Genomic DNA, 17238 nt, shown 5'->3' with positions numbered 1-17238 from the left:
TCAACTGAAATTCATTTTGAATGTTTGGTAAAGGAAAATATCTTAAGCATAATTTTAAAACTTATGAGCATGATTTTTACCACTAAGGAGGCCGATAGCGTGAATAGGAGGCAAAAGATGGGCATATTATTTTTCAACACAAAACGGTTTCAAATGGAAGGAAATGCAGACATGCAGGCAGGAAAGGAATGAGGGGGCCAGAAATATGGGGAGCAGCGTGAACTGCGGGTGGTTTAAAACAGTCGCTAAGAATCCAAAGTCTATATGAAATGCAGTTCAAACTCCCATTGTTTGAGGTAAGGTGAGAGATTTCACCTCCTGGCTCTGAGCAATCTGTGTTCATGAACACTTTATGTTCAGTACCTCTCTGTGAATGGAAAAATATAATTACAGATACTGAAAGCATTATTTCAGCAGAAATATGTTCAGCTACTTTACTCAAATGTCTTTCTGTTCAAGCACTTTCCAATCTCCACAAGACACCTGACTGTCATATACTTTAAGTGGAATGAATGACTTCTAGTAATGAACTTTCCGTACTTCTTGCTCCATGCTTGTGAGAAACTTCATTCCACTTGGTTGCTTTTCTGTACTAAGGGTATGCTTTTGCTGCAACACTGCTTCTGAAAGCATCCTTTTAGGTTTGCTGTCTGGAGAGGTCAGAGCCTGTTTTGTCCAGTAAGAAAAACAGTTATTTGGGGAAAATAGATTAGAGTTACTTTTGTGACAAAATATTACGAAGATCAAAACTGCAGAAAAATTATTGCTGGGTCAGCTATGCTGATATCCCTGAGAATACGGGTGTACAAAGAAGGAAGCAAATTAAACATTTCTAACTCCAGCTTCTGTATTAATCTTGCATGCACTTAAAAGTAGCTGTTCAAAGCAATTTGGAATGTTCAACACAAAGTCCAGGTAGAGTTAGGGAAAAGTACTGTTGCTGTAGTTGGCTGCATGTCATGAATAAGTCTGTGCTAGACTTAGAACATGTCTGTGTTGCTTACCACATGCACATCACTTCCATAGGCAGGCATTGAGAAGAATTCTGTAGATGAAGGTAGGGTTTTAAGTTTCATTGCAGGAGATATTTTCTTTTATTTGGCTGTTTTGAAGCTGCTTTGGGGGAAATCAGGAAAGATAGAATAAGTCTTGAGAAAATAGCTAGAAAACAGATGGCAGTTTAGGGTTCAAAAGAATGTTTTCATGTACTTCTGCAGTGCTATAACACGAGTATGTTCACATGCAACCCACGCACATTTGCATGGTGAAATCCTAGATTTACTGAATTCAGTGGCAAAATCTAAATAGATGATGACTTAGTGCACTCTGTAAATGACTTAATACGTTTAAAGGAATGTAAATTAGGAGAATCTTGATAGTCTGGGTAAAATCAGTTCCTTTTGTACTTAAGCTTCTGTTTTAAAATTGTGCAGTGTTTATAAGCAGAACTCATTTCTCATTGGATTTTGCCTCTCTAACTCATTCTGAGTGTTATCTCACTGCTCTAATATATAATTTCAGTGGTGCTCCATGAGTGGAAAAACTTACGGAACTTTAGGAAGAGAAACTATCCCTTAGAACTATCCCCTTAGCTATTTATTTTTAAGAGAGACTTTCCAAGACTCAAAATGCTATTAGAAACATTAACTATCAACAGTTAAGAAAATGAATTTATTATAGCTTTTTAATTCAAAGATAGGAGCAAAGACTTTTTTTCTTTTAAAGCAGTCACTCATAGACTAATTCTAGCAACCTCGTGCTTATGTTTTTTTTCTGAAAGACAGTCCTTCCCTCCCCCCATTATCTGATCCTAGTACATCTGGTTTTCCATGGCTCTGTCCAGAGACAGCGTTTGCCAGTTTACTCTTTCTCTTTGGCTTAACCTCATAAAATCTGTCTGATTTCATTTTCTGTCTTTAATCTGTTTGCCATATCTTCTCTTTTGCTGAGCATTGCATAAAATATTTCTAATGAGTCAGTGCTGTAGCTAGAAGCAACTACATTTCTATTAAATATCCTACTTTCAGTTGATATGGAATAGCTCTCTTTTGTGGTTGGCCTCTCCATAAATGTCTAGATGGGAAGCAATGAGAAACTGTCACCCTTTGTTGCCCTTATAGTCAACCAGGTGCAAGGTCTCACCCAAAGTGCTTGGAAATACTCAGTACCTCTACCAATGAATGTCATTCCAAACATGACTAATTAAATTTTCCTTGACAGTATTTCTCCTTGTCCAAAAAAATAAAAGCCTCCACTTGTCAGAAATTCGCTTTTCTCTTAATTAATAAACAAGTGTGTTTACTTCTATCTGCAGCTGAGTCATTTCTCGCACAGAAAGTGCTTGCCTACGCAGGACTCTTTCAAACAGCAGTCAGGGTCTAGTGTTAATTAGACACCAAATGTGTATTATTCCCAAATTCAATAAAATTGTGCCAGACAGAAACTAAAAGTAAGATTTGAGGGAAAGTTTAATCAAGAGTGAGAATTCCAAATGGCCAGACTTTCATGTTTTTTGTATCAGTACACGTCCAAAGATGTGTCTTGATTTCAGTTAGGCAGCAATACTTTGAGTAATTGTTTCAATGAGCCTTCTATATTCTGAAAGCAGAAAGAAAGACTTCAGTCTCATTAAGTGCAGCATTTGTGCTACAGACAATACTTTGTTGAACTTCCCCAGGGGCTTCTCTTTGTAAAAAATTTTTATGCAACTTCGCCTCTCTCTTAACCTCCAGGAGTCAGCAGGCTGTTGACCTTAAGGTGTCTATGCCAAACAGGATTTACGTGGCTGTGGTTTCCCCTCTAAGCCAATTGCTTCTTCAGCTCTCTGAAAAATGGTTAAGCTCCTGTTCTGTTACAGTCTAGAGCTTTGCAAACGAGGCTGGCTTTCTGCATGTGTGTTCAATCCACAGCTGAACCAGTGGAACAGGCAACTTTCTTTATTAGTTTCCATCCACATGCATTAGTGTTTTATGCCATTATCATAAACATATTCACTTCCTCTCCTGCCAAGAAGAAATAGAGGGAAGAGGGTGTGTTTTGCGGTGTGAAGGGGGAAAAATTCCAGTTTCCTCACTTCATTATTTCTTTTGCAAGAGATGTTATTTCATGTGTTCTAAGTATCTTTACTGGTAGATTGACTGCAGAAGTGCTACTACTCAAGCCTACTACTCAAGCCTCTATAATTATCAACTGATTTTTCCTCAACACCACAGGCTAATGAGATCTTTTCATCCACTTAACTGTGCAAGCAGACCTTTCTTCTTTCGTAGTCCATTCCTATAAAATTCTCAGTTCCCCTAACACTGCCTTCCACATATGTCTGTGTATGTACCTCAGGTCCTGATGTCAGGTATCACATGCAATTCTCTTGGTCCTTGCTCCGTAGTTTCAATCTCTACCGTCACTTCAGGTGACTGGGTGTCAGCTAAAATTCATCTCTGTGCTAGATCCCTTAATTTATGGGACAATGTTGTCAGTCACACTTCCAGTTTGTCCTTTGTGTCTTTGAATTGTGTTTCAGCGGTTTCAGTAATTACTGTTAGTTGTGTTGAGACCTCCCTCTCCATCCTTTAATATTCCATGTCTCACATCAGTTCAGGGTTTCAGTGTGCTGCTTAATTCTTGCTTGCTCTAGATGCCTGCTGAAAAGAAACTTTCTTTCCCCTGGCTCTTAAGTACTGCTCTCTCTAATGTTTCAGTGGGTGTTTCTGGGTCACCCGTTTGTCATCATCTCACTCATCCCACACCCTGGGACACCCTGCTTTCTCCTCTCCCGCTCTGTCACCACTCTGCTGTTATTGTACTTCTGATAAATCCGCAGTTGCTTATCTTCATTGTTACCTGTGTATGCTGTTGGATTAAATTTACAGGAGCATTGTTTTCAGCAATTGCAGTTGCCCCTTTTGAGAGGCTGTGTGCTGTTCTAGTATGATCTACTGAAATATCAAATGAAAATATTTTCTGGCATGTCATGCCTGGTACCAGCGTAAACATGCCATTTGTCTGTTCTTTGACTTCTTTAATTGGAGATCATCACCCTAGTTATCTTCCCTTCTTTCCCTTGGATTGCATGAGGCTTTAGTCATCTAGCATCCAATTCATTCTGTTTTCTTAGACACCTGGTGTCTTGATGCTCAAACATGTGCTTCTTGGCTTCTTTCAGACCTTTATAAACTTCCACCTTGAGCAGCTGTTTGTTATAAACCAGGATGTAACTAAGAAGCCATCTCGACTTTTCTGTGTGTGTACCTTGACTAGGGGAAAGCTCTAGGAACAATTTTTAAACTCTTTCTCCTTGGTATTGGGTTTCTAACCTGATTATATGCTGGTTTGCTGAGCTGTGATGAAATGTAAGTGAATTTTTATTTTCATTTCGTATTGTTATGCTTGGGGAGAACAATTTGCCTCCTGCATAAACAATAACAGAAGAGCCTGATTTAGCTCTATATAAGAGAGATACTTGAGATACTTGGTTGCACTGTCCCCAGTTTTTTAAAGGGTTAAACGAGTTCCACTTGTCTTCTTGCTAGGGGGAATTCACAAGCATATATGAATTATTTCACTTAAGCAGTGTTAGATCATTTTAACTTTCTTCAGTAGGTGACCAGGTTATGTAGGTCATACCAACAAGGTATGTTAATATATGTACCCTTTAGTTTTGAGCTACAGCAGTCTGATTTTGGTTGAATCACTAGACACTTATTTTTGTGCCTCTCTGTCTTCAGCAGCATCCAGATGTCTTCAGTTCCCACTTGCATCATCAGCCCTGTGCTGAAAATGTGACATCTCATAACAGTGTTTCATAATCACTGCAAAGAAAGCGTTTTGACTGATAAGGTAGTTTAACAACTCAAGTAAGTATTGGAAAAATAAATTGAAAAGTCATGAGGTGGAAATCCTCTAACGGGAACTTGCAAATGGAATAAAGGAGGTTTGAAAAGAAACCGGTTCCCAGGAGGCAAGTGCTCTCATTTCAGGTTAGCTTTACTTGTGCTCCTCTTGCTTAAGTTTTTCAAGGGAAGGAGTGTTTTTGCAAGTGGAAGCTGTTGCTGAATGTACAGTTGATGAATGGACGGTAATGCCAGTTTAGAAAAAGGAGAAATCGACATGCAGGCAAAACCAACAGACTGATTAAGTAGGGATGAGTTGGGTGAAAGCAATTCACTTCATATTTTAAAAGAAGAGAACTCTCCGCAGTGTGAGTTAGTGAAGTAAAAAAAGTTAATGTTGTTATGCATATTTTAATAGAAATATCTGAGATGAAAAGGAGAATGAGAGGCCTGCTTTGTAAGGAGTGGATTTAATTAACAAAGGATGGTAGTATGATTTCAGAGCCCTTCTCTAGGCTTCTTTAGAAAAGAAAAAAAAATTGTTTATTCTAGTGAGAGGATCAGGTTCCATTTTCAGAAACACATGATCCAAAATACTTTTTGAAGAACTGGATAAATTCCTGTTGACTTCAGTAGGAAGCGGATCAGTCACTTTATGAAAATGTTGTGTAACTGGTCTCATTTGGTTTTATTAGATTTTATTATGTTTCCTCTGAGATCTTTTGGTGCATATGTTTGTTAATCTGCTAGGAGACCGTGAGTTAACTTACGTACCTCACATGGATCACTTTAATATCAATGCTTAAGTATTTTGAAGCTTGCAAGCATGACCCTAGTGGTCTTTTCCAACCCAGTGATTCTGTGATTCTATGTTTTAGTGGTTGATGGGAATGGTTGGACTTGATGATCCTAGTGGTCTTTTCCAACTCAGTGATTCTATGGTGCTGTAGGTATTGTTAGTGAGCCTTCTGGTTTTGTGGCAAAGTAATAAAGCTTCATCATTTTTCAGACACCTCGCCCTTTGCCTCTCAAGATTGATATTTTTCATGTTGATTTGAAACAGTCTTAAGAAGTCAGTGTCTATTATCACAGAAAAATCCGTGAGCAAGGGAGGATAAAAAATAGAGTTGAATAATACAACACCTGTAACGGCCACTTTCACTACACGGTATTGAAGAACAAAAATCAGATCTAATTGTGGCTTCCAAGTCTTCTTCAGTCAGACAGGCAAAGGCCTAAACTGCCAGCATCATTTTGAGGAATAAAAGTGTAAATCACTGCTCAAGCTAGCCAAGTCTCCGATCTTTTCACTAAGGTCATCAACAAATAGACAAGATTTAAAATTGGGCAATGACTCTCAGCTTTGAGGCCACCAGCTATTTTACAAGACCCACAACACAATAAATGTTTCAAGTCAGATTTGAATAAGCAAAGTAGAAGAAAGAAAATCTCTATAGAGTCTACCCAAATTCATTACATTTTGTGTGAAGTTTTGAATTTATTAATTATTAGTTTAATCTTTCCTTAAAAATATTAAAATCCCTTAATCAGAGAGGAGCTTCAGTCTCATTGATGCTAAACTTTTTTTCTTATTGGAACTCATTTTGGTTTGGCTTTTTTGGTTTTTTAATGACAAATGGAAATGGATACAAATTCCTACTAATTTTGGAGAAGGAACAGGAGACAAAATCGTATCCGTTGTTGAGTAGGCTTCCAAAAATGGAGAGTGGATCTTCACTTTATTCATATGTTTAAACATTTCCATTTTTGCTTTATTGCAAAATCTGTTAATAGATTTAAGTCTGAAACAATAGGTAATACCTACTTAATTTAATGATATACTACAATAATATTATTCTATAATAATAATTTATAATACATTACATCTTATAATAATACTATAATCTCTTCCCACTTTACAAATCCTGAAGAATTTCTACATCATTTTTGAGGCTCAACTGTGTAATATAAAACCGACGAAAGTATGTGTAGGAAGGACAATTTAATGAAAACATAATTATAATTCAACATGAAATAATTTTTCCTTCATAGAATAGCAACTGTTGAAAGTGTCTGTTGGTTACCCACTAAACCTTATGAGTCTCTCATTTTGTCTATACTTACTCAAAGAAAGGTGACTTTTTCTTTTAATGATGAAGTCTTCCCTGAAGGTATAACCATCTCTATGATAGAGGACATATACTAATATCTCGTTGCTGAACACCCCCACCACCCCCACCACCCCCACACTATTAATGTAAGTCAGATGTGGGTGTCTGAAGCAGTTCAGAGTTGAATATGGGAAACTGTACCAAAATACATCATTGTATTCTAAATCCTTATTGGGCACCAGACACAGATCAGGGATCTTGTGATATATATATAGTGAAATATAGTGTTTGTCTCGAAAATGTCACTATATGTAATATACTGCCACCACTAATATTCCTTCTTTGATGTTTAGCACTTTAATTAGAATAACAGTTCTTGCCTAGGAGGGTGTGTGAAAATTAGTACTCGGCTCAGTTTTGCAGAAGACCTCACTTAGTAGATTTTAACTTGCAAAGAGATAAAGATAAGCTTTAAAACTTCCCTCCTAAAATGAAAGTCTTCTCTCCAGAGAGATGTGTTGATAGTTCTCTTTAATGAATTTTGTTTGACTGAGGGAAGTGATAGTCAAATTTTGAAAAGGAGAAAAGCAGATACTACACCTGCTATTTTCCGTTTCATACTTCTCATGTTTAAATTGCCTTTTGGGTGTCTGCATGTGCAAATGATTATTTGGATGCCTTTTGTATTTGCATACACAAGGTCTGCTTGTTGTTTTGATCTGAAACAAACTTTGAAAAAATGACTCAGTGAATTGTAGGAGACTTCTAATCCATATTTAGTGCAAGGCCTGGTCTATATACGCTTTGAAGGCTCTATTGATGTAAGCTTCTGTGGGTGCCTCACCTGGAAAATCTGTTGGCATCTGTATCAGCAGCGACTGAAAATCATTTCAGATGGAACTACACTGGTACTACTCTTTTGTATCACTTATTTAAGTCAATAATTCTTTCAGTTCCTCGCGCTCTGTATGTCAGACAATAGACACGGACAATACAACTGTGGTGGTGTTGCTGAAGCAGCTGGGAACTTTGTTAGGTTCTGCATGAATACAGAGCTCCTCGTTCTGTGAGAAATATTACTTGACACAAAGCAATAAAGATTAGTCTGTCCTAAAATGGAGATCTAGGGATGCCTTCATTCTGGTTTATTTTTCAACTTTAATATTTACTAGAAAATCAGGAATGTCTGCATTTCATTTGTTTCAGGAATATCGACGAACCAATGAAGCTTATAAATAATTATGAAGTATCATTCTGTCTCATTTTTTGTTTATACAATGTAGTGTAAGAGATTATTTCAGTAAACTGAGTGGATCCCTGTTAACGTGTTTGATACAGCCCAAGATATAGAGTTAAAATAAAATTGTTTATAATTCAGAAAGTGTGTTAATTATAAAACCCAACTCTAGCACAGCCAGAAATATTGTGACAAGCAATTAGTGTGCGCTCTTGACATCTTTTTTTCAAGTTGAGCTCATAATCCCTTTTCCAGCTAAGTGAGATTCATTTAGTGTGATTTACTACATATAAATCCCTGAAAATGAGAGGGAGATGTTAATCCAGCGGGCTATTTTCCATGTCATTATCGCAGTGTCTGCAGAGAGGGGAAGTGCAGGCTTCTTTATTGGGGTTTTAAAACGACAAGACAGAAATTCAGTGGAGGTCCCTAAACAAATCCAGATGTAATGACTGGAGTGATACAAGTTGCATCATTTGGAACTTTTAAAAGTAGTAGATATAATCCAAAACAGTTTTGTATAATCTTATATCGGGGGGGGGGGGGGGGGGGGGGTTGGCAAAATGTGACTTAATGAGGGATGACAAGTGGAGTGCATATTTCCTGGTTTTCAGGTGGGGAAAGACTACTTTTTGTTTTTAATACAATCGGATCATAAGATAATTCAGGTTGGAAGGGACTAATATACTGTTGCCTGCCAAAATACACATAATATATTGTAAGTAGATTACTTCAGTGTGGATGAATAATTAATATCTGGAATTGGCTACATAATTTGCACTTTTTCAGATTTGCAGAGCTGAGGTTTAATTTGAATTCCTTAGATGTGCACTTAAGCACAAAACTGAGTTCTTAAAAGTCTAAAATAAGCTTCATGTTTGATCAGATTCAAACTTTTCCCTAAAAAGACAACACACAATTTCAATGAGAAAAGCAGAATGAGAGCCAAGAAAAAGAACAGCTGGAGGGAAGTTTTCTAGCTGGATGCTGGTTTTCTTCCATATCCTCTTGGGCATCACTCCTATGATCCCTTCCATCCATAAGGGTGAACTCTATGTATGTAGCAGCAGTAAAGCCTCTTACTGTATGCTACAGTGGCTGTAAACTTTTTAAAATAGGAAAGTATCTAAATCTAACCTGACTGTTTTTCAAGTCTGGTGGTACTCCACGATTTTGCTATAGATTTTATAATAAGAAGTTGCATAATCTCTATTAATTTTTTTTTTTTAATGTCTGTAATTACATGGCTTGCAATAATTCATCAGGAGACTATTACACATTCTTTATGGTGTTTTCAGGTCTCAGAATTTTCAGGGAAGTAGAAAAACATATTCCAACCGTTACCTACAAATTTCTGAAAATTCACTTCCCCATTTGAATGTATTTAGAGGTCTTGGTGTAAATTCCTGCTACTGCCTACCACCATGTTTACTGCACGAGCACATACTGGAAATGAGTAAACTGTCAATGATAACATTAATGATTATGGAAACAGGAGGTTGCTAAACATCTCTATTAAATACCTCTAACCCATGTTCCACAGGGCAGCATGCACCTCTGTTTTCTTTTGTTCATCTCAGGTCAAATGCCCTCAAAACCTCCATGGAACAAGCAGGAATCCAAACTCCAATCTGCCATTGGCTTGCCACTCTCAGCATATGCTGGACATCTGTATAGTCTTCCTCCATTTCTTTTTTTATCAAACCTGTTTTCAGACCAATTTTCAGACCTTTATCAGACTAATAGTCAGGGCCCATTCTGTTCTCATCAATGTCCTCCTCTTGGCCAGCCCCAAGTCATGACTTGTTTGAATGGAGTATTAGCATTACCTGTTCACATGGACTTTTATATGTTTTGGTGACTATCAGGGATGTTGAACTGATCATCCAAGCTTCTGCGAAGGCATAGAGCTAGACAGGTTTCTCTGCACATCGACGTTCTTTCTCAGGGCCTCTCTGGGCTGCACCTAAACCCACATTAAACGACAAGTGTAAGAATTTTCAGCAGCCACCTTTGAGAGGACATAGGTAATTGATAAGCATTGGAATTCCTGGGAAACTTGAGGACTAATTTTGCTGGATTTAGAGATTTACCATTAAAAGTTCTTGGCCTGGGAAGGAATAAAATTTTGTTACTTGATGGCATAAGCCTTGTTCTCTGAAGCAATAGTGTCTCAAGTGTCCAAATAGTACTTTTTCCTCTACCATATAGATCTGCACACCAAATTCGAAGAAGGCTTCACCTTCTGTTAGCCGCACACACAGCCACAGGCTGTAAATTCTCTCCTAACATCAGTTCTTCCGGCTGCAACTAGGAAGATGCTGAGGGAGAGCACGGTCTGTTGTATGGAAGAGATGTTCTACTCAATGAAGATGTCCATGTGAGCTATGCCTCATGGTTCAGTTTGTCATTACTTCACAATACCATATTCTAGACATAAGGTCAGAGAATCTCTGAGGATGATTGGTAGCCCGGATCTGGTAGATCATCAGTATAAATGATACAGACAAGCTACAGCAAAATGATTCCGAAGTAGCATCAGCTGCAGTTGCAGCAAAACCTGAAGTAGAGGTGCAGTGGCTGAATGTACCACGTGTGTGTCTGTACTTACCTCAGGCCACGAAGCTTGCAGTGACAGCAGTGAGATGTTCCAGCTTGTTATGGGTAGTGGTCTGACACAGTAATGTGGGTAAGTCTTAACAACCCTGGAACTTCCTTAGCATTAACCTGTGATGTCTCTGAGGTCAGCGTGAAAATGTATTGATCTAGAAGCCCATTTCATGGGCTAAACACCTCTCAGAGAAGGTCCCTTAAATGTGAAGATATGAGAAAGTAGGGTTGTATCTACTCTTGACAATGCATCTAAGGGGCTTGTATTCAGTAAATATTAATTGGCATATGTTCAATTCTTCTCTTTCCCAATCTCATTACTGCTTCACTTTTGGAGTGCAGCATTTTCTTTGCACAGCCACTGGTGTGAGCCAGTGTTATTTTGCCAAACTTATTTGGATTTTATAGGCAATATTCTCTCAGTATGTAGCCTACATAGTTTCTTAAGTTGGCCTAAAATCACACCAACTAATTCCAGGCTATGATTTGCTTTAGGTTGCTGCATTTGGCTTCCAGAGCCCAGCCTAAGTTCCTTTCTAGTCAATAGGATTCTTTCTGTTGTTTTTTTACAGTACTTGGATCAGATCCATAGTTTGTAATTCCTCCTCCCCTCCTTCACCTCCCATCCCTGAAATATTCTTAAAGAAAGTTATAACATTGGGCCATATTTTCAGTTTCTATAAAACAGAATAGATATTTTTCAAGTCACTGAAACCGTGCTCATTAACGTGGGCTTTATATATTTGCATACAGCCTAATATCTCTTTAATTAAGTTATAAAGCTCTCTAAACTTATTTATGTGAAAACCAGAGCTGTTGAGTGTATCTTACACTTTGATGCCAAAGTCCTATGCAATGACAGCTTATTTCACCTAACTGTTGGCTATTTTATGTGTTATCTCTTGATACAGTCTTAATGCATTACAAAACAATTTGTAATTCTTCCTCTGTGATGATGTTGTCTGGTCATCTGGTGTCTCATATGTCTGCTTCACCGTAAATTCAACCTTCCTAACTTAAGCACAGATTCTAGAGGGAGCAGCTTTAGTGACAGCTCTGCTTCAGGCACAACAGAAATAATGAAGATTTATGGCAATAGTAAACATATGCTGTATTTTTTTTTTTTGGCAGAAAGGGTTTTCTCAGCTTCAATTGGCTGGATAGAGTGTGAAAATAGATGGCTGTCATGAATTTGTTTACGTTGATAACTGACTCATAAACTTTAGTACTGTAGAGTTCCACTTTTTCCTTCTCAGAGATCTCATGCAATGGAAAAGCTGAATTGGGTGGATCGTGAAATCTTTAAAGTTTCGCTTTCAGCTGAAGTATGTTGAGAAGGAAACTGCATTTTCAGCTAGAAAGTAGAGCAAGTTATTTTATTAAATTGGATTTTTTTTTGTTTTTTTTTTTTTGTTCTTGATGAGGAATCCTTTCTACTCCTATGAACCTGGAGCAATTGTGAAGCTAGCAGATTTATTCTGGATTTGTGCTGATGTTATTAACATCAAAATATAACTGTAGGAGTAAAATAGTGCTTTCGTGGCACAGCGCAGCATGAACAACAACTATATTTAGGATGTAGGAAAAGCTAATCTCTATAGAAAGCAAGCATTCAGTGAATTTTATAGTAGTATAACACAAAGAAAAAGAAAAAAGAGGAAAGACAGAAGATGTACGCTTAACCTGAGAATCAGGAAATAACATACCAGCAGTAGGTTTTATGTGTCTGCACAGTAGTCCCTAAGGGAAATCGAACCAAATATACTTTTTGCTAACTTTCCATTCCTAACTCTTAATCAAAAGTCCAGATACGAGCTGATCTTGGAACATGAACCCCCCTGTGACAATGTGTGGAAGCTGAAATTCAGTTAACTCTTTCCCACAGCAACATCAGAGGTTGCAGTGGGTCAAGGTTGGGCTTAAAATACTTCTATGTGAAAAGATGTTGGGGCATTTCTCAAATGCTTTTTAGACAAAGAAGAAAAAGTTACTAAATAAAATTCTGTAGTATCTGTTTTCTCAAGGCTGTGTCATCCTTTGAACTGCAGTTTTATGATGATACGTAAAAATCATTTGCTTCCTCATGATACCTTGTCCAGATTAAAGACAAACCTCATACCACTGAGTGCTGATCATACCATTGTCAGTTTAAAATGAAGTCTTGAAACTAAAAGAGAAAAAGTGTGATTGGTGGAGACGTGTATCTGATTCTGCCTTCATACCCATGTAAATCTAGAGAAAAACCTCACTGGTTAATAGGTATTGCAGAGGCTAATGCTTCTACAACCTAGAGCAGCAGCGCAGTCTTAGTAGCTGAGGGATATTAATTAAACTAAGAGTACATGAGTGTGCGCTTATAGAATCACAGAATGATTTGGGTTGGAAGGTCATCTACCCAACCCCCCTGAAGGAGCAGGGAAGTCTTTAACCATATCAGGTTGCTCCAAGCCCCATCCAACCTGACCTTGAATGTTTCCAGGGATGAGGCATCTTCTGCCTCTCTAGGCAACCTGTTCCAGTGTTTCACCATCCTCACTGTAAAAAATTTCTTCCCTCTATCAGTCTAAATCTATCCTCCCCTAGTTTAAAACTGTTAGTCCTTCTTGTATCACAACAGGCCTTGCTAAAAAGTGTGTTCCCATCTTTCCTATCAGCCCCCTTTAAGAACTGAAGGGCTGCCATAAGGTCTCCCCCCAGAGCCTTTTCTTCTTCAGGCTGAATAACCCCAACTCTCTCAGCCTGATCATTGGGATGGATCAGAAGTAACTTTATTTTTCACTATCTCTAAAGTTGAATTGGCCTCCCACTGTGTTTCACATTAAAACAAAAATGCAGAAACAACACTTTCCTTGCATTAAAGTGTCTTAAATGAAAACTTCCAAACAAGATTTCATCTGCAGCTGCTTATTGAAATGAATAGTTTGATTCCTTATAAACTTAGCCTGATTTTCAAACAAGTTGTACATCTCTCTGTGTTTTTCTTCACTGCTGGGGAAACTGTCATCTCGTGCAACATAAGTCTAACAACATACTTTCATACTGGGGGTCTTTGTTTGTTTGTTGGTTGGGGGTTTTTGAAGGGTTTTATTTTTGCCTTTTGTCATCTGTACTTGTGTTTGATTGGGGATATTTTCTGTTTTGTTGTCTATGCTGTGTACACTAATCTGAATTATGTTATGTTACAAAAGGTTTATGCGCCACCTAAGTCTCAACTGCAAACACTGTCAGCCCTCAAGGGAGCTTAGGACAACCAGAAGAGCCCACGTGCACATCACAAACATAAATACAAATGTTATTCATTACCAGTCTACATTTAGCACCTTCTGACATGCATTTTACATGGCCAATTTTTAACTTCCAGTTCTATGGTGTAATAATGTTTAGCATTTAATGAGACAGAATTGTTACTAAGGTTGGAAAAGATCTCTAAGTCCATCCAGCCACGTGTGATTTATGACATGGCTTCTATAGAATATGCTGATTTATGATACCTCACTAATTTTTATTTCACTATTCTGCACGGAGAACTGGAGGAAAAAAAATCAGTGAAATTACCAACTGAACGCAAAGGTCAGACATGGGAGAAGTTACATTGATGAAAATTTTTATTTGAGTTTAGGCAGAAAAAGAGTGTGGATCTGGAGGAAATGCACTACAGACAGGTAGCTAATTTGGCAGTTAGATACCTCAATCAACCTGAAATTGCTTTGTAGGTCAAGCCCCAGTGTTTCTGGAATAAAGAGAGCAAGTGTAGGCAGTACTGAGCTTTTCCGCTAGTAAGAGCCTGGAGACTTTTCTTGTATTTCTCTTTCACAACTCAGCGTAAATTCAGGTATCTCCAAACATTTCCAGATTTCTGATCTCCCTAATTAGACTAACTTAATTACAACATTAGACTGTTTTAGTCAGAATGTATGTCAGCAATACTATGCCATTAAACTAAATGGAACTTCATTTTCTTCAATAATTATTTAAATATTTTAGGAGATAAAAGTGATTGTTTGGTTGTTTGCCTTTCACTGCTTCCCCTCCGCAGACCTTTGTTCTATAAAGAAAAGCCAGTTTCAAGACATGTAAAATGGTGTCTTTACTAATAAATTTTCTAAAAATGCATCTGAAAACCATTCATGTTTCCTAATGTGTTTATACTAAACCCATGAAGACCAGAAAACACATAGCATTGTTTACATAAAATGTTAAAATCCTTAGTTTTAAATACTTTCTCATTTTCCTACAGTTTTTTTAATTCAATAATGAAATTCAAATAAAAAACATTCTACTGTTTCTTTTCTTTCCCTTCTATTACAAAGCAGACTACTAACTTATGTATGTGACTTTTAATTAAAGTAAGCGCAGCTTTTTCATTAGAAAAAATAAATGGTGATTTCCCAGTGAATGGTTCACCTTCAAGAGTATTTTGTTTTTTTTCCTGTCTGTTTAATTTCAGATGCTGCACAATAAACACGTGATGGTTCGTGTTGGAGGAGGATGGGAGACATTTGCAGGTTACTTACTGAAGCATGACCCATGCCGAATGTTGCAGATCTCCCGAGTGGATGGGAAAACTTCTCCAATCCAGAGCAAATCTCCAACCCTCAGGGACATGAATCCAGACAATTACCTGGTCGTTTCTGCCCATTACAAAACCAAGAAGGAGATTAAGTGAAATAAGCTTCTCATGTGATTGGGACTTTATGTACGTAGGTCCAAGTTATTTTCTCAAGTGTAGTAAATTTAGTTTATGCTTTTAAAAGGACTTCGGAAAATTTAAGACAGACTGGAAATGGCAACCCATTTTGAAGATCTTGGAATTGTAGAACTATTTATTTCTAGTACTGTATCTTTTATAGCAAATTACCCTCGATAGGCTAATTACTACAATCAGATACGAAATAGACATATATTTTTAGCCAAATTATTACTCATTAATATGTGAATGTATACTTAGAGTTACATAAAGGAGTGGATCCTGTTAATGGAAGAAAATACACAATACAATATATTTGTATGAAAATCTTATTACATTGAATCCTTGACTGTTAGGCTAGTTGAAAAATATATATGCAGGTGGAAGATAAATATTTGTGGAAATTATTTGGTAATGCCTCTTGAAATGAAATAAAAATTGACTATTTTTATGGGTTGCAAGACTTTCTTAGCCAGTAGAATATAGACTTATTGCATGCCAAATGACTTCCCAAAGCAATTAATTTTTTTTAAAAAAAAAAGCCCAAGAAAACAACCCCCACACCTTTTAGTTTTCAAGGCTAAAGACAATGCTTAGTGCCAGATCTGTACATAGATCCTTCCTGTTTTTCACAAAGCTGCCCAATATAGAAGCCTGGGGAAGCTGAGAGGTTGCCCCTTCCTCTGTCAGACAATAGAGATGGTCGGTTGAACTCGCTGGGGTGATGTGCTGCAACCCACGAAGGGAAGCAGGAGAAGATGCACCGGCCTTTGACCCGAGGAGGAGCTTTAGAAGATGCTAGTCCCTCCTGAGCCACAAAGCACTACACTGTTCCTGAATCTGAGCTTTTCCTTCCCCTTATTTTTAATATTGTTAGTCATGCCAAACGTGAAATATTCATTACCCTGTCAGGAGAGTGATTCACATTCTTGTAAATCATTCTACACTTTTAAAATAGCTAAAGGCATATAGGGGCTTAGTTCATTATTTTGGCTACTTTTCTATGTTTATATTTGGTAATTTATGTGCCTTGTAACATCCTAGAAAAATCATTTTATAGGATTATTTCACTGACTGTATAAATTTGAGCAGAACTCAGTTGTTTCATTAAAAATGAAATAAAATTTTTTAAAATACTCATACATTTTGAAAGTCTTATTTATTATTTGTAATCTGTGACTTTGCTGCTACTGACTGGACGCCTGTGAAGCTCCATACTGCTTTCTAACCTAACCATGAGGTACGCGGTGAATAGGAGAAGCATTCACTTGCTACAGATAGCACAGAAATACCTGGATTTTATTGAAAATTAATTTTCATTTACAGGGAAAGACAAAAATCAAAAGCATTCTTGAAGTATTTTTTTATGTACCAACTGGTATTTTTCTATATTTCTTTTTAAATTTAATTTTAAAACATATCCTTGTGATCTGCTCCTGTAGCCTTTAAAATTAACAACAAAATATCTCCTGGCTAGGCCAGGATCAAGACCTTCTTCATTCCTGTTCCTTGCCTTGTTAAAATCAGCATGTTGTGTCTCTTCATCATCTAAATACAAACAGTTCACAATTGCTTTGTGCACCACACCAAGTAGCGGTACATAATTTCAAACACATTTTGGATAAATAAATAAATAATTATTCATCTCTTTTATTTTGAGACATACTCTAGGAAGACTAAACTCAGCAATAAATCCTTTGAAAAGCCATAGGAAGACCCAATTCTCATAAAAGCAGGACATGTAACCCTTATGGGAACAAAGAA

At 37.3% G+C, this 17238-nt stretch overlaps 1 protein-coding gene across 5 annotated transcripts in view; it reads left to right on the top strand.

Annotated features, from left to right (window-relative positions):
- Window positions 1–16592, top strand: part of GAS2 (growth arrest specific 2) — a 98520-nt gene extending 81928 nt beyond the window's left edge. For all 5 annotated transcript variants that reach the window (XM_054068887.1, XM_054068886.1, XM_054068884.1 and 2 more), the window contains exon 8: window positions 15235–16592. In XM_054068887.1, coding sequence (XP_053924862.1) covers window positions 15235–15453 — 219 coding nt within the window. In that variant the 3' untranslated portion in view covers window positions 15454–16592. The remainder of the gene's footprint in view (window positions 1–15234) is intronic.
- The last annotated feature ends 646 nt before the right edge of the window (window positions 16593–17238 follow it).

Source organism: Cuculus canorus, chromosome 5 (assembly GCF_017976375.1).
Source record: "Cuculus canorus isolate bCucCan1 chromosome 5, bCucCan1.pri, whole genome shotgun sequence".
Taxonomy (NCBI): domain Eukaryota; kingdom Metazoa; phylum Chordata; class Aves; order Cuculiformes; family Cuculidae; genus Cuculus; species Cuculus canorus.
The sequence above is the reverse complement of the archived record's forward strand: the minus strand, read 5'-3'. Positions and strand labels throughout refer to the sequence as shown.